Source organism: Bos grunniens, chromosome 2 (assembly GCF_055505025.1).
Source record: "Bos grunniens cultivar Pamir isolate PY7600 chromosome 2, Bosgru_T2T1.0, whole genome shotgun sequence".
In the NCBI taxonomy this organism is placed as follows: Eukaryota; Metazoa; Chordata; class Mammalia; order Artiodactyla; family Bovidae; genus Bos; species Bos grunniens.
Genome location: NC_141166.1, coordinates 37,272,875 through 37,295,489, shown reverse-complemented (window position 1 = coordinate 37,295,489; position 22,615 = coordinate 37,272,875). Strand labels below are relative to the sequence as shown.

Here is a 22,615-nt window from a genome sequence, read left to right as displayed (position 1 = left end):
AACTTACGAATGATATTAATAGTCCTATTGTATAATGAAGAAAGCGAAGCTCAGATAATTTAAGGAACTTACCTACAGTCACACATCTAAAAAACAGTAGAAAATCTGATTCCAAAGACAGAACATTTAACCACCATACTATATTGCCTCTTGTTAACTGGTTGCAATGATTATAAAAAATCATTAAAAACAAATGCGTATACATGCTTCAAAGTGATAGTACAGTGACTCAACAAAGTCTCAAGGAGGAAAAATATATATATAGGAGTAAACAGACATTTGTGTATAAAACTGCAGTTTGGGCCTTAGGTTCTCTTTTCCTCCTTCTCTCTCTGTTTCTCTCTCATTTATTATTTTTTTTCATAATTTGACATTGCTCTAAACACTTGTATTAATAGATCTTGATTGTGCCCAAATGCCAAAGTGCCACTGTTGTATAAATCACTTAATTACCACATTCTTCTTTTTAGAATTTGATTTCTGTATTTATTTTATTAAAAAATAATTTACTAATAAGAAATACGTTTGACTGTTTTAAACACACTTAAAGGCAAAATATCATATAAATAAAAACTACAACTAAATTAAATGACATAGATGAATCTCGTTTATATAATATTTTGCAAAAGAAGTCAGATGTAAAGAGTACATAGTGCATGATTCAATGTATATAAAGTACAAAAACAGGCAAATTGACCTGCATTGTTAGCTCAAGGGAAACGGGCCTCAAGAAGTGTTTCTGGTTCTGATACTATTCTGTTTCTTGATCTGGCTGATGATTACACGAATGCTTCATTTGGAAAAATTTATTGAGCTTTACATTTATGTTGTGCATATTTTTACAATACATATGTTACACTTCAGTCAAAAGTTTACATTAAAAAGCTGTGCTTTATCCAAAATGGTTACTTTGCTAATTGTAATTTAGCACTATTTTCTCTTCCAAAAAATACAATTAATTTGTTTCATAAAGAAAGCTAACAGTATTTCCATACCACATTGTACAGTTGCTATTTTCCTAAACACAACATGTTTTAAAGTCAAATTTATTGAGGTATAATTTATGTACAGTAAAATTCATTCTTCTTAATGTAAAGTATGGCCATTTTTGACAAGTCCATACGTTCATGCAGCCATCATCACTATTAAGATACAGAATAGTTCCATCATCTCTTTAAATTGCCTCACAACTTTTTGTAATAGATCTCATCTCCCTCTGCTGCCACCCCAGTTCCTGGCAACTCTGATCAGTTTCATTCTCCATCGTTCTGCCTTTTCCAAAACATCATATAAATGGAATCCTATAGTATGTACTCTTTAAAACCTAGCTTCTTTCAGTTAGCATACTGCTTTTGAGATCCATCCATGTTTTGTGTATATCAGCAGTTTGTTCCTTCTATTACTGAGTGATTTTACAAGGTATGGATATACCACAATTCAAAGACATCTGAATAATTTCCAGGTCCTGGTGATTTTGAATAAAGCCATTACAAGCATTTGTATATAGGTTTTTGTATAAACATAATACTTTGTTTTTTAACTTGTATTATACTAAATATTTTCTATACAGTCTTTAGTTTATAGTAATCCTGATACCTAGGGAATATACCAATCAGTTCAAAATAAAGTCAGAAATTAAATCAAGTAAGAAACACCTCAGAAAACAGATCGACTTTTGCAAATTACCCTCTTAAAGATATTTCTTTCTGCAATCATCTACATAATTAAGAACATAAAGATTCTATTAAAGTTCTAGGTTAATATTTAAAATCATGTTTAAATTATACAAAATTAAAGAAATCAATGATATTACTAATTTGGATTCCAAAATCTTAATGAATAAAGGAAAAAGAGGTAAGAAATATGGCTTGAAATGTAAAGAGTTATATAACTCTCTCATTACTCCCTGATGTAACATATTATAAACTTTACCCAACTGGTTAGTAGTTTCTTTGTTTCTCTTTTTTTTTATCCATGATAATTGGGAAAGGATTTGAATGACAAAATGGAAACATGGTAGATGTTACCTAGCATGTTGTGGTAAAGTGGAATGGCCCGTCCAAAGGTAGTAAATGCAGTCATGACTAGTGGGGCCGCTACACCTGCAGGCAATTACAGAACAGAAAACATCATTCTCCATTCACAGTGGCATGCACACACATGCACCCGTGCTCACACGGAGCCTCGGAGGAAGAACATGGGAAGCAAGCACACCAAGTACCTATCCATCAGGCCGATGCAGTCTTCTATACTCGAGCCTATGCACCTGCAGAAGGTCCAAATTGTAAAAATACAAGGAAAGAAAAATTAGTCATTTTTCAAAAGAATCAGGAAGACCAATACCAATTGTGTCAAACCCTAATTATAGTTATTAGACAACTTTGGAACATCATGAATTTAAAGCTGGTGAGAAGATGATTACTTGATGGATGCCCAGAAGTGCAAATACCACATAAATAGAATGCAGAGAAACAAGTCCATGTAAAGAAAAGTGTAATCTGTTTCTGTGGATAACTTCCAAACACATATTGTTCATTTCTAATACTTTAAATTCATTAGCATCATTCATGATTATATATCTTGATGAAGAATTTAATATCTCAATGGCTATAATTGGTCTCATGTATACAGTTTCTTCTAAAATGTTCTAAGGTTAAGTGAAAAACAAAATAAATAAAAAAGGAAACATGAGCTATTCAATGTAATAGAATAAACTGATGCTTTATACTCATTAAAAATTGATTTTAGCAGAAAATGAGTTAACAACCTTTAATGCTATTCTCATGGTTACTTTACATAATCACATTACTCCATCCCTTGGTTGTGACTGTCTTTAAAACATACTTATCTATAAACATGAATTCATTTAAAAAGCAGATTAACTTGTTTCACCATACTGCAGTTTATCTTGAACTTGTTTTTAAAAGAGCAGTGCCATAACAGGCAAATAAAAACAGTTTAATAAACTGCAATAATAATTAATGCAAACAATAACAAATAAATACACCACAAGGAAATGAATAAATTGAGACTCAGGTAACTACAGAATCCACTGAGGTTAATATTTAAGTCAAATAATGTAAGTACACAAAATTCTGATTTTGAAATACCATAGAAATATTATTCCTTCCATCTTCCAGTGCATTTGAATTGTATTTCTTTCCCTTTTCTCTCATTATAGACATACAGCTCTAGTGCATTATCAAGGTTCCTTGTACAGCTATGATTTACTGAACTAATTCTGCTAGCAATATTTTTTTTCCAAATCCTCACTTCTAAAACTGAAAAAGAAGCTGAAATTAAAATCATTATATAGTGAATTAATAAAGTTCTTATGTATAAGGCCAGACTGTCCATTATATCTATATAAAATTATAGAACAGTAGTAAACAAATATAACTCTGTATGACAATAATTAAGTCACTATTTTCCTACTTAATCAATATCAGTTATCATAATCTTACTAGGTGAAAAATTATTTTTCTTTTGAAAATTGGCTTTGAGTGGCCCAGAAAAAATTTAATGTACAGAAATACAAGAAAAAGGTGTTTCAACAAAAGCAAATAAAATATACACTGAAAAAATCTTTTAAAAAACCAAATAAATTAAAATTAAAATACAAAGCACATAGCATTGGATTGGTTTCATAATCCATAATGAGAACCATTTCTAAAAATAAAAATTTAATTGCTATAAAAGATTCCAAATTGTATTAGATGGCTTTCTTTTATTCTAAGGGAGTCCTTTTTTTTCTAGTTTCCTATTATATCTCCTTCAAAATGTTTTTTTTAATACGATATTGCCATTTTTGTAAAATCAATCATCTACTTCTTATGACTAAGTGATAATCTGAAAGCTATGGTTAGTTTGCAAACTGCGTCTTTCTAATCATCTTTGAAAGATAAAAATATGTGAAAGCAACATTTAACTTGAGGGGAAAGTGTGAGAAATGAAAGATTTTCATTCATTTAAATGAGTGAAACAAAACAAAACCCTTTGTCACATGTCTTCTAAGTGTTCCTACTATTCCAGGAGCTTGGGGGAGAAAAAGATGAATTGGACATTTTTCCTATTCTTAATGATCTTACAATTTAATGAAAGAGACAGATGCATAAACATATGTGTATTGTATAAAATGATAAATGTAATAAGGGACATAAAAGAGTGGCTTAGGAGATGTGCAGGAGGTATAGGCAGCTTCAGAAGATCATGGTAACCTTCATGGAGAAATTAAGAGGCTGAAGTTCAGGGTCCTGAGCCCTGGATTGGAGTGACAATAACTCCTAAGGTGTAAGAAAGAGCAGCAGCAAAAGCATAGATCTGAGGAAAGGTAGGGTGTGTATGCACAGATACAAATAAATCTGAACAGTTAGAGAACAAAATATGACACAACAGGCAGAAGGAAAAAAAGAAGCTAGATCATTTAATAGAAACCAGAACTTGAATACCATCTGTTTAAAAATAAACTTAGTGGGACACCACTGCAGGGTTTTAAGGAAGTTGGGAACTTGCTGGATATGTTATAACATTGATCTCTTTGCCCTGTAAAGACTAGTCAGCTAGAAGCCCTCAGATAGATTTCTTTGGCCCTGAGGCTGTTTTAGTCTAAGTAAGAGAGAGATGATGATGCTAAATGGGGAGAATGGTAACTAGGATAAGAGACAATGGGACAGATTTAAGAAAGGTATGGGGAGGTTAAAAAAAAAGTAGTTGATGGCTGGTTTGATGATGGAAGTGGATAGAGCCCAGGAGTTAAAGATGACTCATATTTCAAACTTGGAGAACAGTGGTACCATTGGTGGGAGAATGCCAGACAGAAGGCGACACCTTCTTTTGTGCGTGTCTTTTCACGCAGGAGAGGGTGATGATTTCAGTTCATGGTTACCTAGAGTTTAGTGTGGTTGTCCTACATCCAGGTAGAAATGTTCCTCAGCAGCTGGAGAGATGAGCAGTGGGGAGGAGTTTCGGAGGAGAAGGGGGAAGCTGGAGGCACAAGTACAATGATCCAGCTTTGAAACAGCATACAGAAGAAGGTTGAAATCATGTAAAATAGATGTGATGGCTGGAGAAGCATCTTTAAAGTGAGGAGAACAAAGAGTGAGACTGAAACCCAAAGAACTCCAAAAATTCGTAAATGATATCAGATGAGCTCATACGCCAGAAACAGGAAAATATGATTGAGTAAAATTAATTAACTGCCGTGTCGTGGCAGTCCAAGTCATGAAAAAACTTCAGGAATTGGATGATCATCATTTTCAGTACAAGACAGGTCTAGAAAGAGAACTGCTAAAAGTATGTTAGTTGACATTGTCAGGGTCACTAGAATTTAGGTGGTTATGACAAGCAAATTGGAAATATGAGAATAGAAGCAAAGGAAAAGGGAGGATCTCTGGAGGGGGCAGGATGTGAGGTCAAGAAAGTTTATCTAGGAAATTTTGTAGGATATTTGAAATTTCAAGGTATACATAAGTTGAGGATAAAAGAAAAATGGAAAAGGAAGAAGAATAAGAGTATGACTGAAGTGGCCATATTTTTAAACTCAATACAAGTTGCTGTGTATTTAATACATATATTCTATGTCAACTCTATATAAGCAACAAGTTTGCATAGCAATTCATATTGATTCAGGAAAATAAAAAAATAATGGAAACATCAAACTTTTGAAGTCAAAATCCCAAATAAGAGACTGAATAAGAATATGGAATAATACCATTCTCTACATAATCAGTATCCTAAAATAGATACTTTTCAGAAAATTCAGAAAGAGAAACTATGTTATTAAAAACACTGAAATTTGAAATATTGAACTGTGTTTAACATATGCTTGTACTTACTGATTTATAAACACCTTGATGTACCCATAGAAGTAACATAGTTGAGATACTTTGATAAAATGTTTTCTAAATTTTAAAATTAAAATGAAAGGATATTTTAAAATGTTATTACAAAAGTATTGACAATAATCCCACAAGCAGCCCTACTTGTTTTCTCCATTAATGAAAATTCTTTCACTATATACATTTAAAATATAACAAGAAGTAATAAGAAAAATATTAATGCATATAGAAAATTATATATGAAACCATGATTCTAATATTACTAAAAACCTTAAATGGAATTTTTAAAAGATGCCCTATAAAAATAAATATCCTAGTTCATGTCTCAAAACAAAATTAAATTGACATTTTTCATGAATGTAAGTGATAGTAAAGAAACTAATCTTTGCCCTATAAATTTAGGTTACAAATCCTCTTTTAAAATTTCTATCTTGCTAATTTTACATATGCATATCATTTCTATGTTTTAAATTCCTGTTAATCGCTTCAAAATATAGAGAGGGATCACTAATGGAGGAGAGATACAAATTGCAAGAATAAAAATTCACTGGACTGTGACTTCCTAGTGGTCAGGAGCTGTGTCTTATTTATTTCTGAACTTAGCTATAACTGGATCTGATACACAGTAGGTGTTCAGTATAGCAAAGTTGAAGAATGAATGAAATGGGAAATGTTGCTTAAATAAAAGTCCTCTAGTCAAGGCAAGAAGAGACAATGTTATAACCTTTTTCTCTAGGAATATTAGTGAGACTCCCCTGATAATAGCTAAATGGATCACAAATTTTTAAAATATCTAAAGAACTTATTAGAGTTAATACATTTAATGTATTATACCTTTAGAGTAGTAAAAGTGCTTTTAAGGTATTACATAGATAATTTTATTTTCAGGCAATCATTAAACAATATTCAGAATTAGAATTTTCCTTCTGAAAAATGTGATTTGAAAGACTATTTTCATTAATTTGGTTTCTGCATTATCTAGCTGACATAATATTGGCATATATTAACAAAAGAAGCTGTTTCCCAAAGTAGAGGCGGCCTGGTTAAGTTCACACTTACTGATGGCTTAGTTATTATGTGTGTTTAGAATAAAAATAGTCACTCATCCCATCATCCCTACTGCCCCTGTGATCTAAGAAAAGATTCTATCACTACATGATCAATTTGAAAAAGTGGGACTGAGTGCACAGAGCACCTCATTGCTTCTTTAAAAGTATTTCAAAGTACAGAGCACCACAGTAGTGAACAGAGGTCGGAAGATTTAGGCACTTAAAAATTCCAAATTCCTAGTCCGTTCTGGGGCTGAGACCATAGAACTATCATGCAGATGAGTGAACCCAGACAATACAGAGGGTGTTAGAAAAAGGATGGCAGGAAGCTAAATGTAAACAAAGATAAGTATCTGTCAGGACTAAGTCAGTGATAGAATTCATTTACTTTAGAAGATATCAGGGAATACACTATTCAAATTCCATCTCCCCATCATTCTGCAGGAGTGAATTTAAAGCCATCTTTACTAGAGTTCTCAAATGATCTGGTCAGATTTCTTTCCTATTCCACCTTCATCCTCCCTTTTGGTTGACATTCAATGTTTGTAACTGTGGTAAACTGATCTCTTTGTTGTCCCTCCTACTTTCCCACCACTATATATCTTTTCCTTTATTGTGTAATCCTGATTTAAAAGGACTAGGAGAAAGACATACCAGCCAGGCATCCAGACTCTGTATGGCTCTGAGATCTCACTTTCATTTCCCTAATGGCTTTGTTGTAATTAGATTTGCAAAAACAGCAAAAGGTCTCATTTTGAATGGCAACAGCTGTTGACATCAACATTATATTGAATAATTTACTGGTTTAATTTTAGCTGCAAAACAATAAAACCCTCTTGTGGATGATTACTTTATCAGGCAAAGTTTTCCCTCTCTGTTGCTGATTCTCCTGCTCCAACAGTACCAGTTTCTTCATGAAATATCCTTAACCTGAGAGGGCCAAAAACTCTCCAGGGGAGCAGCTTATTTTTTCTAGTTTCCTTGAAGCAAAGTGTCTTTGTGACTATTTCAGTATCCTCAAACTATGTGTTTATGTGTAAACCAGTGAGGTGGCATTAGCTCTTCCAAGCTGAATTTGAATTTGAATGGCAGAATATTACTTTACCTTTTGAGAATACGCCACTTCACAGAGTGACTTAAGCTGATTTCTTGACCTGCAGGGAATTGAAGCAGCATCTGCAAATTGATGTCCTCTTGGCAGAAAATGATGTGGTTTGCTTTACTTCTTCAGTATTCCCTATTAGCCAGCCTTTAATCTGGCAGAAAATCTCTTTACGGAATCTCATACTTTCCTGCCAAATCTAAAGCACCCAAGATGATTCTCCACAAGTGTGCGTGTGCTTGTACGTGTGTGTGTGCATGTGTGCAATGGTGAAGAGGATTTTTGGACAGAAGGAGGATAGAGCATGTGAACCTGCTCTCAATTCTAAATTTATTCACCTTCTAGAGGAAAAAAAGAAAAGGAAAAGTCCTTATTAAAATAGGTTTGCTGTCTTTTAAAGAAATAGTTGTTGAGATTCGTTAGATGCAGTGACACTATTTCTTTTATAGTTCAGTGCTTTTCTTCTTTCTGTAATGTCTTTGTTATTCAACTGTTATCAATATCAAAGGTATTCTAATTATTATTCATTTTAACAATGCATCCTTTGAAAAGTTAAAAAAAATGTGTACCCATCTTTGAATTGTCCTACATCGGTTACATTAGGTAATATGCTAACCTATGATAGAATTACTTTCACAAAATGTACTTGCATTTTTATTAATATGCGTATCACTAAATTCCTTTTTTTATCATCACTGCTTTTGCTTATATTTTGTTGAAGGAGTAATACAAGGCAGCATTTATCAAAGAGAGATCCTTACTTTAAGTTGACTGTAACAACAAAGAAACATAAAGTCTCTGTGAAAGACTTTTATCAAGTGGAATCTCAAAAGTATAATTGCTTGTTTTTTCTTATATCTTTAGTTTCCAGCAAAATTTGGAAGAATTTCTACACTGCACACAATGTATATGTGATACCAGCTTCATGAAGGTGTCGATAGAAGTTATTAAAAAATGTTAAATAGAAACATTTTAGTGGGTATAAATTCAATTCCATAAAGCATTCTCGCAGAAATGATTTCTCTTAAAATCAACATATATAAAGATCAATAGAATTTTACATGAGAGTATCACATATTTACTAGACTGCCTCAGGGATAAACATGTATGTGTGTACCTTTTGATTAGCAACATGCACTTGATTGAGTTTTTGGCCAGTAAAGTTGCTTACCCTTGGGTGCAGTTTGGATGGCACGGGTGGCACTCTCGATCTTGATCAGCATACTTGAAAATGAAACTGTTTGCCCCCTGTAAGCCATCTGGACATTTTTCCACACAGTTCGGGCCATCCTTGAAATGGGAGCACTTTGTACAGTTGTCAGGTCCCTAAAAAGTGTGAGGGGAAAAAAAAACAAAATAAAGAAAGAAAAATGGGTGCCTTTTCTTCTGGAATGTATTCATCTAGTTTAGCTACTGAGACCTCAGTGGATGGCGAAATGTCCTCTAGGAAGAGCATTTTCAGAAGTACAAAAGGGGATGCTGCTAGTATAGATTTTCAATCCGCAAAACTGTCCAGTGATTTTCTAGAAGGACATCAATATTTTCTTTCTGTCATTTATTCCCAGTGAGATTACACTGCAACAGTATTTGGTAACAACACATTTTTCCTAGAAATATTTAATCACAGTTACTAGGAATATGTCAATATGATCATGAATTAATGAAGATGAGGAAATGATAGGCATTAGGCTTAACACTGAATTTCATATACAAGTGAGATGTAAACTCTCCTTTGGTAGTACCATGAGTATGTGAACAATGAATTTAAAATTTTCTGTGGTTGAATTATCAGGAATTAGGCATTTTAGGTAAATCAAAGTTAATTTCTAAATTACTCTCCATCTCAAATCAGCCTATAATGCTAAAATTATATCATCTCTATGAATAGAGATTTTAGAAAATCACAGTATAATACTAAGCATAATAAAAGCACGACCTAATGAGCAAATGTCAAAAACTCCAATAATAAACTGGATACAAAAGAATATTATATGGAGAGACTAAAAACTGGTGATATAACTATGAGCATAATCTATATTATACTAAGTCACTTTATATATTTATGTTTACAATTTCTAATATCTAATACATACAATTATAATAAGCAATAACAGGAAAATATATTTAAATGTCATAATAAAAGTAAAAATATTAAATTCCTATCAAACATCTACAAATTTTTCCAAAGGAATTGATATGGATTTGGTGTTGGGACAGTAAGCATGCAAGAAATGATAAATAATGCTTTCACAAATCAAATTGAGAACACCGTGGTGAAAAATGCTATTGTCTTAAAATATTCTCATATACTTACACATTTGACTGTTTTGAATAATTGTATAATAAGTAGGAATGATATTATCTACTTAAAATTTGTTTTAGTCTCCTTTTGAATACCATATTTTCTCAGGATTCCTCTTCTTTTTGCTCCTTGGAACTTCTTACCTCCACTCCTGTCCTCACAAGTTTGTTTATAGCCATAAGGCTCAACATTTATGACAGTTCACATAGAACATAATTTAGATAAATAAGATATACTTAGTATAGAGAGGGATGTTTAATATTATTAGGTTTACAATTATAAATGATGTGAATGTGACAGACAAGACCAAGGAGACATCATACAGGTCTATTTATTAGGCAGGGAGTTGGGGATCAGTCTATTCATGGGAGTGTATTACATCTGGCCAGACATTACAAGTGGTGATATAAGGCATCAGGAAATCAAGAAACATAATACTTTAATCTTGTTCTTGAAGTCTGTGAGTCTGTTTCTGTTTTGTAAATTCATTTATATCATTTCTTTTTAGACTCCACATGTAAATGATATCATACGATACTTCTCCTTTGCAGTCTGACTTACTTCACTCAGTATGATACTCTAAGTCCATCCATGTTGCTGCAAATGGCATTCTTTGATTCTTTTTTATGGCTGAGTAATATGGTTGCCAGGCGAAGGCTGGGAGGAAGGGATAGTCAGGGAGTTTGGGATGGACGTGTATGAATCGCTATATGTTAAATGGATAACAAACAAGGACCTACTGTATAGCACATGGAACTCTGTTCAATATTATGTGGCAGCCTGTATGGGAGAGGTGTTGGGGGAGAATGGACACATGTATATGTTTGACTGAGGTTCATGACATTGTACAGGAAACAGGGATCAAGACCATCCCCATGGAAAAGAAATGCAAAAAAGCAAAATGGCTGTCTGGGGAGACATTACAAATAGCTGTGAAAAGAAGAGAAGAGAAAAGCAAAGGAGAAAAGGAAAGATATAAGCATCTGAATGCAGAGTTCCAAAGAATAGCAAGAAGAGATAAGAAAGCCTTCCTCAGCGATCAATGCAAAGAAATAGAGGAAAACAACAGGATGGGAAAGACCAGAGATCTCTTCAAAAAATTAGAAATACCAAGGAAAGATTTCGAGCCATGCAAAGATGGGCTCGATAAAGGACAGTAATGGTATGGACCTAATAGAAGCAGAAGATATTAAGAAGACGTGGCAAGAATACAGAAAAGAACTATACAAAAAAGATCTTCATGACCCAGATAATCACGAAGGTATGATCACTCACCTAAAGCCAGACATTCTAGAATGTGAAGTCAAGTGGGCCTTAGAAAGCATCACTATGAACGAAGCTAGTGGAGGTGATGGAATTCCAGTTGAGCTATTTCAAATCCTGAAAGATGATGCTGTGAAAGTGCTGCACTCAATATGCTAGCAAATTTGGAAAACTCAGCAGTGGCCACAGGACTGGAAAAGGTCAGTTTGCATTCCAATCCCAAAGAAAGGCAATGCCAAAGAATGCTCAAACTACCGCACAATTGCACGCATCTCACACGCTACTAAAGTAATGCACAAAATTCTCCAAGTCAGGCTTCAGCAATACGTTAACCATGAACTTCCAGAAGTTCAAGCTGGTTTTAGAAAAGGCAGAGGAACCAGAGATCAAATTGCCAACATTTGCTGGATCATCGAAAAAGCAAGAGAGTTCCAGAAAAACATCTATTTCTGCTTTATTGACTATGCCAAAGCCTTTGACCATGTGGATCACAAGAAACTGTGGAAAATTCTGAAAGAGATGGGAATACCAGACCACCTGACCCGCCTCTTGAGAAACCTATATGCAGGTTAGGAAGCAACAGTTAGAACTGGACATGGAACAACAGACTGGTTCCGAATAGGAAAAGGAGTACATCAAGGTTGTATATTGTCACCCTGCTTATTTAACTTCTATACAGAGTACATCATGAGAAACGCTGGGCTGGAAGAAGCACAAGCTGGAATCAAGATTGTCAGGAGAAATATCAATAACCTCAGATATGGAGATGATACTATCCTTTTGGCAGAAAGTGAAGAGGAACTAAAAAGCCTCTTGGTGAAGGTGAAATAGGAGAGTGGAAAAGTTGGCTTAAAGCCCAACATTCAGAAAACGAAGATCATGGCATCTGGTCCCTTCACTTCATGGGAAATAAACGGGAAAACAGTGTCAGACTTTATTTTTTTGGGCTCCAAAATCACTGCAGATGGTGATTGCAGCCATGAAATTAAAAGACGCTTACTCCTTGGAAGGAAAGTTATGACCAACCTAGATAGCATATTCAAAAGCAAAGACATTATTTTGCCAACAAAGGTCCGTCTAGTCAAGGCTATGGTTTTTCCAGTAGTCATGTATGGATGTGAAAGTTGGACTGTGAAGAAATCTGAGCACCGAAGAATTGATGCTTTTGAACTGTGGTGTTGGAGAAGACTTGAGAGTCCCTTGGACTGCAAGGAGATCCAACCAGTCCATCCTAAAGGAGATCAGCCCTGGGTGTTCTTTGGAAGGAATGATGCCAAAGCTGAAACTCCAGTACTTTGGCCACCTCATGCAAAGAGCTGACTCATGGGAAAAGACTCTGATGCTGGGAGGGATTTGGGGCACAAGGAGAAGGGGACGACAGAGGATGAGATAGCTGGATGGCATCACTGACTCGATGGACGTGAGTTTGAGTGAACTCCGGGAGTTGGTGATGGACAGGGAGGCTTGGCGTGCTGCAATTCATGGCGTCGCATAGAGTCGCATATGACTGAGCGACTGAACTGAACTGATATGTTTGACTGAATCCCTTTGCTGCCACCTGAAACTGTCACAACATCGTTTATTAATTGGCTATATCCCAATACAAAATAAAATTTTTAAAGCATATACAAAAATAAAATTTTAAAAAGAAATATAATATTTTAAAATTTAAAGATAAAGGCAGCTAATGAAGAATAGCAGTGCAAAGAAAAAGAGGGTAATCTGAAAGAAATTCCTGGAAATATACTGGTGAGGTTCAATCAAGTACCGTTTTGACTATTTTGAAGTGAGAATCTATCAATCTATCTACCTAAGGTCTAACTAGATAAACAGATATAGATATATAATCATTTTTCTTAATTTCCTATATGTATTTTATATGTGTACATGTATGTACACATATATGTACATATATTTAATATTTATATACATATATTTTTTTCTATGAAATAGAATTATGTTCAACCTGAAGAGTTTGCTACTGGCAACTTATTTCCTACCAAAAGAATACTTCACATGCTTCCAATTTTAACACCTGCTCATGGGTACTTAGGCACGTAATGCTGTCTATTATACAAAATCATTTACTCTGCCAGTAGGCTCAGTGGCATGACATTGTATAAGACAAGTGACAAGCTGATGTCGTCTTTCAGAACACAAGAATAAAATTTACTAGGAGTAAATTAGGCAGTCATAAAATTAGGAATTATTTTTCTATAAAATTCTTCTAATGTAAAATAATGTCTAGGTAAAATCAACAGATGTAAAAAATACACAAAATTAAAATTAAATTCACATTTAATCTTTAGGCATACTTTAATAGAATATATTTTTTAACTTCCTCATATTTAGAGCATCTCTTAGCCTTTTGACTATATTACCATGATATGAAATCAAATGTCCAGAGCTGACACAACAAAAATATAGTCTGACAAATCTCAAGAGGAATGAAATGTACTGATTCTTCATCTCATTTCCATAATAAAGAGATTTAAAGAAATACATGTGTGTCTAATGGGTACTCTTCTATCATTATTTTCCCAAAACTTTTAAGATTCTAGGTCCAGTAAATGAACTAATAAATGCAGTAATAGCAAACAAAGGTGAAGGCAATATTCTTCCTTATCTCTGATTTTAAGCTATCCTTGAACTCAATAATCTAGACAGAAAACTAAAGGATAGTCTAAATCCTGACAGAAATATTTCATTTTTTTTCTCAGTGACAATTGACATTTTTCTTTGGTAGTTACTGTAAAAGACAAAGCCATGGTTCACCAGTATCTAATTCTCTGAACTTTCAGCTTCATAGAATATAGAAATTCCCTACCACTAGACGGGAGGTGTGTCTTACTATGGATAATGAAATTAAGCAGAAGCAATTTAAGAAACTGCTGGTGCTAAACTCTCCGGCCTCTTTCCCTGCTGCTGATGTGGGGGTCTTATGTACATGTGAAGAGTGAAAGTGTTAGTCATTCATTCAGTGTGTCTGACTCTGAGATCCCAGGACTGTAGTCCACCAAGATCCTCTCCCCATAGAATTCTCCAGGCAAGAATACTGGAGTGAGTCAGTTCAGTTCAGTTGCTCAGTCGTGTTTGACTCTTTGCGACTCCATGGACAGCAGCACAACAGGCCTCCCTGTCCATCACCAACTCCTGAAGCCTACTCAAACTCATGTCCATCGTCTCGGTGATACCATTCAACCATCTCATTCTCTGTCATCCCCTTCTCCTCCCGCCCTCAATCTTTCCCAGCATCAGGGTCTTTTCAAATGAGTTGCTTCTTCGCATCAGGTGGCCAAAGTGTTGGAATTTCAGCTTCAGCATCAGTCCTTCCAATGAATATTCAGAGTGGACTGGTTGGATCTCCTTGCAGTCCAAGGGACTCTCAAGAGTCTTCTCCAACACCACAGTTCAAAAGCATCAGTTCTTCGGTGCTCAGCTTTCTTTATAATCCCATTCTCACATCCGTACATGACTACTGGAAAAGCCATAGCTTTGACTAGACAGACCTTTGTTGGTAAAGTAATGTCTCTGTTTTTTAATATGCTGTCTAGGTTGGTCATAGCTTTTCTTCCAAGGAGCAAGTGTCTTTTTATGTCCTGGCTGCAGTCACCATCTGCAGCGATTTTGGAGCCCCCCAAAATAAAGTCTGTCACTGTTTCCATTGTTTTCCCATCTATTTGCCATAAAATGATGGGACTGGATGCCATGATCTTCTTAACTGTCCTCTTTCATCAAAAGGCTCTCCAGTTCTTCTTTGCTTTCTTCCATAAGGGTGGTGACATACTGTAGTGAGTAGCCATTTCCTTCTCCAGGGAATGTTCCTGATCCTGAGGGAACATTCCTGAGGGATTGAAATCAAGTCTCCTGCATTGCAGACAGATTCCTTACCATCTGAGCCACCAGAGGTGCCATAAATTCAAAACTTCTTGGAATGCCAGACCATCACAGAGTGAGGATGAGGGAAGGGTCTGAGAAAGCTTCCCAGAATTTCAGTGCACTTCACATGAAATATATTTAAATATTTTTCTGTAGTCTACTGCAATATGGTGGTTATTTATTACGGCAACACAAGCTTTATTAACCTGACTTTAATAGCTACTTCAGCTTTTATCAGGTCCCATTTCCTAGGCTTTATCTTCTCTTGCTGCCTCTCTGGCTTGTATTTTGGTCTCCTTTGACTTTATCTGATGTCCCTTTTCTTCTTGCATTCCCTGTCTTATCTTTCTTGATAGGACTATATAGGAATAGTGAAAGTGTGTCAGAAAAGACAAAATTGTTTTAAAAAAGAGGAAGAAATAGAATAAAGAATAAAATAAATAAAACCAAGGGCAGACAGACAAGGATATAAAACCAGAGGCTTGCTTTATTTCAGATCTATCCCTCTCAAGATTACCCTAAATATCTGTCACATTTAAATAAGATAATATCATCCATTTTACATCCATTTGTGATGTATATTCCCAGAAAGCACTTTATTCTTACTACATTATAGACACTGTTGTCTAGAGAAAAAAAAAGTGAAATGAAAAGAGTGTGGAATTTGGTGTCATAATTTCTATAGTTGAATTCCAGCTCCACATCTTACTAACTTGCTGAGTTTTAGAATAAATTTCTAGTCATTACAGTGGGTTCAATTTCTTTATATTTTAAGTGGATAACATAATAGTATGTTTCAGGTATAATAGTGTTTGACAAATATAAATATTTATCAATTATTATCATTAGGGAAACACTGACAGATCAGGAAAATGAGATTTCAACAGAATAAATCATGAGACCAGGTGTGGGAATTCCAATTAGCTTTATGACTTCTTCTATGTCATCATAATGTCAGTCTCATGAAGAATTTTCCTGAACCTCTTGGATATCCTAAGCGATATATACCAGTTACATGACACATAAAACCACCACTGTCTCTAGTTTTGATAAACAATATGTAGACCCAGAAACAGGCATACACCTTATACAATGTTGCTTGAGGTCAATTCTGGAAGTTTTTCAGATAGAGTAACCTAAAAGACACTATGCTCTTGTTTAGCATTTCAAGGCTTACTGATCAAGTGATCAAGCAGGTTTTCTTGATTTCATGCCCTGATCTTCTATAGTTGAGTGATTCAACTTTAACGAGCTTTTTGTACTTTTGACTTTTTGCCTTCTCTAATCTCTAGAACTATTCATTCACAATTTTAGCAATGATGAGTGATTTTAAGCATTTGACCCACCAATGCCATCCTTACAGAATCAAAATATGTTCATTAAAAATCTGTCTTTTCATTTTTTCTTGATTATCAAATAATTTTGAAAATTGCAAGAATATTCACTTTCAGGGCTTTTTGATGTGTATTCTTATAAACTATCTCAATTCCTTTGAGGAATAGACTGTAAAAACAAAGACATCAATAAGCTAGTTACTTCTTAGCATACTTATATACCACAGGAGGCAGCATAAGGAATGCAACAAGCACGGGACTGATTTTGCAGTTTGCCTTCTTCAGAGAAGATGGCCAAATTCTTGGTTATTGTAACCGTATGCTTTTAAACTCTCTTTCTCTGAAAGATACTTTTTCCTTTTTTTTCATTCTCAGACATATGGTTCCTAGATACGATAGTTTTTAGACAAATTTTACAGAGACAGGTCAACTTACTTTAACAACCCAGTATGGAATTTTACTTTCCTGTTTCTCAACATTCTTTACAGAATCCACATTTCTCATGCTGCAGATTAATTGTATTTTCCATTACTACCCTTAGCAGAAAAAGAAAATAGCCACATATACCCTTAGCATACTTACTTGGCCATCATTACATACTAAATTGTCTTTTAGACTTTGGTTCTTTATGTCAAATCATATCACTTCTTTTTCTCAGAGGTTTGTTTTTCCAAACTTAATCATACTCATGGTAGTCCTTTGAACTGTCCAAGTATCCCACATACTTCTTTAGATGTTCCACAACGGCTCACTGGGGCCTAATGGAAGTTTGGAGGGCTCAATGATAATTTTTTTCTAAGCTAATTAAGTGCTGAATAAGCACTCTGGTAGAAAAAATTAATGCTATTTAAATTCCAAATGAATTCTTATGGAGCAGTGTGGACCTCTTGGCAACACTCAAATGTTGGTCCTCAAATTTTCTACTGATAGATGATTCAACAGACAAATAAACTGAAAATTTGTCTAAAGAAGGATGAATATGACACTTTGGAATGAAAAACTCATACTGACCTCATTATTAAGAAAAAGTCTCATTTTAAGAATGATGGGAACCAAAGGAAGGTCTAAAAAATAATTATCACTTTTCTCCATAAAACTAACTTTAAACTACATAAATGTCAGCATGTTCATGAGGACTTTGCTAATCCTATAGCCCCTTCTTTGATCAACATGGTTAAATTTTTTCTCTCTGCCACAGTATTTTATTACATAGTTTTAGATTTTAATTACGAAAGCTTGCCTTCCCCATTTTTTCAATTTTTCCTCCTAATGCTATCAAAGTTAAATGATTAAACACAGATATGAATATGTTACAGTTTACCTCAAACAAAACATGAACTTTCGTATTTACAAATCTTTACATGATTCCTCAGTCTAGATTCTTCTTAAAGGCATAGCTCAGACACCCCTTTTCTTTGGCTTTCTTTGGTGCCCCAGTTTTCAACTCAAAGGTTTGGTTTCTCCCTCATATGTGTTCCTATAACAGTTTATACATATTTATGTTTTATCAATTATTTTGCCTCCACTTAGTTATTTGTGTATCTCTCTTTTCACCATGATGCAATCTTTAAGGACAACACCATATTTTCTTTTAAAATAATTATGTTGGAAATAAATATTTAAGAAACTGAAGTTTTAAGTCTTTTAAGCTGTAAACCTCTTGAGGGGAAATTATTGATTGTGATTCCCCATAGCATTCTATAAATACCTATTTAATGGGTGGATAAACGACACAGCAATGACTCAACAGATATTCATACATGAAACCAAATAAGCCAACACAAGCACAGATGTCTTCAGGCTTACCGGTCCATGGCATGTGAGGATGCCATCTTCCATCTTCTCACACTGGGGGTCACACTCGACACAGATGGAGCCATTCTCAAACTCCCGAAATTCACTGTGAAAACACCAGCAGCATGAGGCAGTGTAAGCAAACAAGCTGTCAACTTAACAAATGAAGTAACATCTGCTAAAAGTCCTATTGGCAGAGTAAATTCTAGAGTTTGTTTCTCTATGTGCCAGGAGCATCAGAATCATTTCCCTGTACATTAACGAGTAAGTTCTCCATTAGGAGAAAAGATAAACTGCAGCCAGATGGCTCCTCTTGCCCTCCATTGGGTTCAACGACAGACTCATTCAGGAAACCTCTCTTGTGAGAGATATTCCAGCAGTCTCAAAAAAAAAAGAAAAAGAAAAAAGGAAAAGAAAAAGAAAAAAAAAGTATTACTCTTTTGATGACATAGCAGAACCATTTCTGCTATTTTAAGTAAGGCTGTGCCTATTTGTCCCTATATAAAATTTTACTCTTGGCTGAAGTCTTATTTTTTAAACTTTGAAAGAACTATTGTATTTTTCTTGTTGCTAAGTAACATGAATGTTCCCTATCCTTGTCCTTCAAATCCCAAGACTCTTCAATTTATTTTTAGTGAAACTTCAAAAATGCTTTGATTTCTTTTCTTCTTTCAAAATATCTGCTTTGGAGAATTACAGAAAATATCTTTTCATGGTAGATTTTATTTTCTTAGATTATTGATCTAATATCACAACATTCTTTTCAGTTTAGACTTTTTTTGAAGTAATTCTATATGATATAAAATTAATAAAAAATAGTTTAATGATAACATCCTAAAACTTTTTAATTAAAATCTAGGATGACGGTCATCGCTTCCCCTAACCTTACATTTTGTGGCTATTTGAATATTAAATGTTACCAATATATAAGTTTTCTAATCAATATCTACTCTAGAATTTTCATTTCAGTAATTGCATATCCATTATGTATGACTTCCCAGGTGGCACTTATGGTAAAAACCTGTCTGCCAATGCAGGAGACAAGAGATGCAAGTTCAATCCCTTGGCCAGGAAGATTCCTGAAGAAGAGATGACAACCAATTCTAGTATTCTTGCCTGGAGAATTCTATGAACAGAGGAGCCTGGTGGGCTACAGTCCATCGGGTCATACAAGTTGGACATGACTTAAGTGACTTAGCACAGCACACAACACTGTATAATATGCATACAACCACACTGTTTCCACTAATGTATGACAGGATGAGGTGTTAGGTATAAACAACTTAGAATGTCAGCTATAAATAATTAACAAAATTTGACTAAATATTTATAGTTACTTTATTATTTTGTGCCTTTGTATCATGAGCGACCATTCCAAACTGATAGCACTGACAATATGGCAATTGGTCATTAACTAGGTAATAAATTCAAATATATTTTTCCTTAGTATCCATTCTTTTTTTCATAGCAGAATATCTCATTTGGTGATAATAAAGCCTTAACAAATGATTGAAATCCACAGGGTGGGCTATATTTTCTGTTGGTTATATTAAGATTACATCTACTTCAAGGTAAAATAATGGTTTGGTTTTCAAACTAAATAGCATAAATCTATGATGAGTTATGTGTGGATGTACATATTTACTTATACAGATTTTGCACTCAAATTGAAGTGTTAGTTTGTTATGGATTAACTTTTTACAAAATTTCTAGAGTTTAAACTGTCAAATACATATTTTTTTTTTATTTTGCATGTTTTATCAACATGAGTGATATAAATATTCAACAGAGGAAAACTTCAGAATATAAGGGTTAAAATGATGTGGTGCTGGTGGAGGTGGGGAATGGAATTCAATTGTAAAGAGAATCAAAAGCATCATGTGTAAATGAGATTATATGATTGTTACAGCAAAGTCTGCAATCATCAGCAAAGCACGATTTCTGAAAACAGCTTCTTGGGTGATGAAAGAATTAGGATACTAAATGAAGACAACCATTTTTATGTTTCTAAGACACAGGCCATCCTTGTCTTTTCTCTGGAGCTCCCTTCTCCATATACAGAGTTGAGGAATAAAATGAGGAATAAAAAGAGTCCTAGAGATAACCTAGGAAATGGAGAAGGAAATGGCAACCCACTCCAGTGTTCTTCCCTAGAGAATCCCAGGGATGGCGGAGCCCGGTGGGCTGCCATCTATGGGGTCGCAGAGTCAGACATGACTGAAGTGACTTAGCAGCAGCAGTAGCAGAGATAACCTAGAGGCTTTTTTTTTTATAGACTAGACTTCTACCTGTAGAACCTCTGTCTCTCTTTCTTTCTGTTTTCAAAACAGATTCTCCTTGCAATTTCTTTATTGTCACTGTCTCCATTATTGCATTTTTTTCTTTGCTGTCTCCCAGGGATTCTGCTATAACTTTGCCAGAAATCCCTTTTCACTTGAGTCTGATCTAACAAGTCACATTCCAAGAAGCATGGGCATTGGTTCCTGAACTTTGTGTTTTTGCTTCTATGCATTTCTCACAGTTTTGTGTGTGTGCTACTTTAACCAATCCTGTGATCAAGAGCAAAAGCTTTGGAACTGGTTGGTGTTCTCAGCACCAAGATTAATATTTCTGTCTTAAATCTCCTAACTTCTCTAGACTTTATTTCCTAAATATCCTTTTTACTCTTAAAAAGGAAAAAGTGTTTCAATGAGAAATGTAAAAGATGACTACAAAGAGCTAAGACTGATACCCTTCCTGTTGTTTCTCTGTTGTTCTCACATTTCAGAAGCATTTAGCCATGTTGCCAGTTAAGAAAACACATTTAAGATTGTATGGCAATTAGTTTTCTTGCTCATTTTGAATACTTGTGTATTGTAGTTTGTTGTTGTTATTTAGTCACTAAGTATGTCTGACTCCTATTGTGTCTGACTCCTTGCAACTCTATAGCCCACCAGGCTCCTCTGTCCATGGATTTCCTAGGCAACTATACTGGAATGGATTGCCATTTCCTTCTCCAGAGGATCTTCCCCTCCCAGGGGTTGAACCCAAATCTTCTGCACTGGCAGGCGGATGCTTTACCACTGAGTCACCAGGGAAGTCCATATTGAAGTTACGAATTCCCAAAATATAATGACTTGTATGATATGGATTTGAGTGCTAACAGCCAGGATTACCTGACTTAGAGTTTCCCCCTAAAGAAAAAAATCCTCTTTTTAGAATTTCTTCTTTTATGATAGTCAAGCTATTTGTATATGTAAATAGGTTCCCTGATTTTGTATTTCATATTTGTATTTATTTTCAGCAATGTATACGTGACTATTCTACCTAACCATTTAATCAGCTCAGACTTATAGACACTAAATGGAAACAAAGATAACTATTTTAGGGGTAGGAATTCTAACAAGACTTTATTATACTTTTTTCTCTTTTTGGAATCACAATTATTTTATGACATCAATACTAGTCCCATTTTCCATATTAAAAAAAAAAACGAGTTTAGGACAATTAGTTATTTATCCAAGGATGGACATTTCAAATAGGAAGTGATTAAGTTAGGATTTAAGCTCATTTTTCATCAAAGGCTGTCATGTCTGCCAGGCAAAGTTGGAAGAAATTTACCAGTATCACAGATTGGAGTTGGCAAAATCTATCATTGGGTAGGCAAGAATTATATCAGATATTTATAACATAGTTTCACTTAGTATATTTTAAACCAATCCTTGTGTATTATTTCCTAGGGTTCCATCACTGTGGCAAAAAACATTAAGGACTTTATATTTCTATAATACATTTGATTTAATGATTTGGAAAATGCGGTTTCCCTGGTGGTTCAGATGGTAAAGAATCTGCCTGCCACTGCAGTAGACCTTGGTTTGATCCCTGTGTCAGGAAGATCCCCTGGAGAAGGAAATGGCAATCCACTCCAGTATTCTTGCCTGGAGAATTCCATGGACAGAGGAGCCTGGCAGGGTTCTGTCCATGCAACTGCAGAGTTGGACACAGCTGAGTGACTAACACACACACAAAAAAGTCAGATAATCAGTACTGTTTATTGTGCATTTAGGGAACCAGTA

At 34.6% G+C, this 22,615-nt stretch overlaps 1 protein-coding gene across 6 annotated transcripts in view; it reads right to left on the bottom strand.

Moving 5' to 3' along the window:
- The window catches only part of ERBB4 (erb-b2 receptor tyrosine kinase 4), a 1,279,082-nt gene that overhangs the window by 283,526 nt on the left and 972,941 nt on the right, over positions 1-22,615 (bottom strand). For 2 of the 6 annotated variants that reach the window (XM_086341936.1, XM_086341945.1), the window contains exons 14-17: positions 18,573-18,666; positions 9,160-9,314; positions 2,222-2,266; positions 2,028-2,102 (exon numbers count right to left, since the gene is read on the bottom strand). In XM_086341936.1, the coding sequence (XP_086198062.1) occupies positions 2,028-2,102; positions 2,222-2,266; positions 9,160-9,314; positions 18,573-18,666 (369 nt within the window). The remainder of the gene's footprint in view (positions 1-2,027; positions 2,103-2,221; positions 2,267-9,159; positions 9,315-18,572; positions 18,667-22,615) is intronic. The other 4 variants (XM_086341948.1, XM_086341954.1, XM_086341940.1 and 1 more) reach the window with 2 other exon arrangements.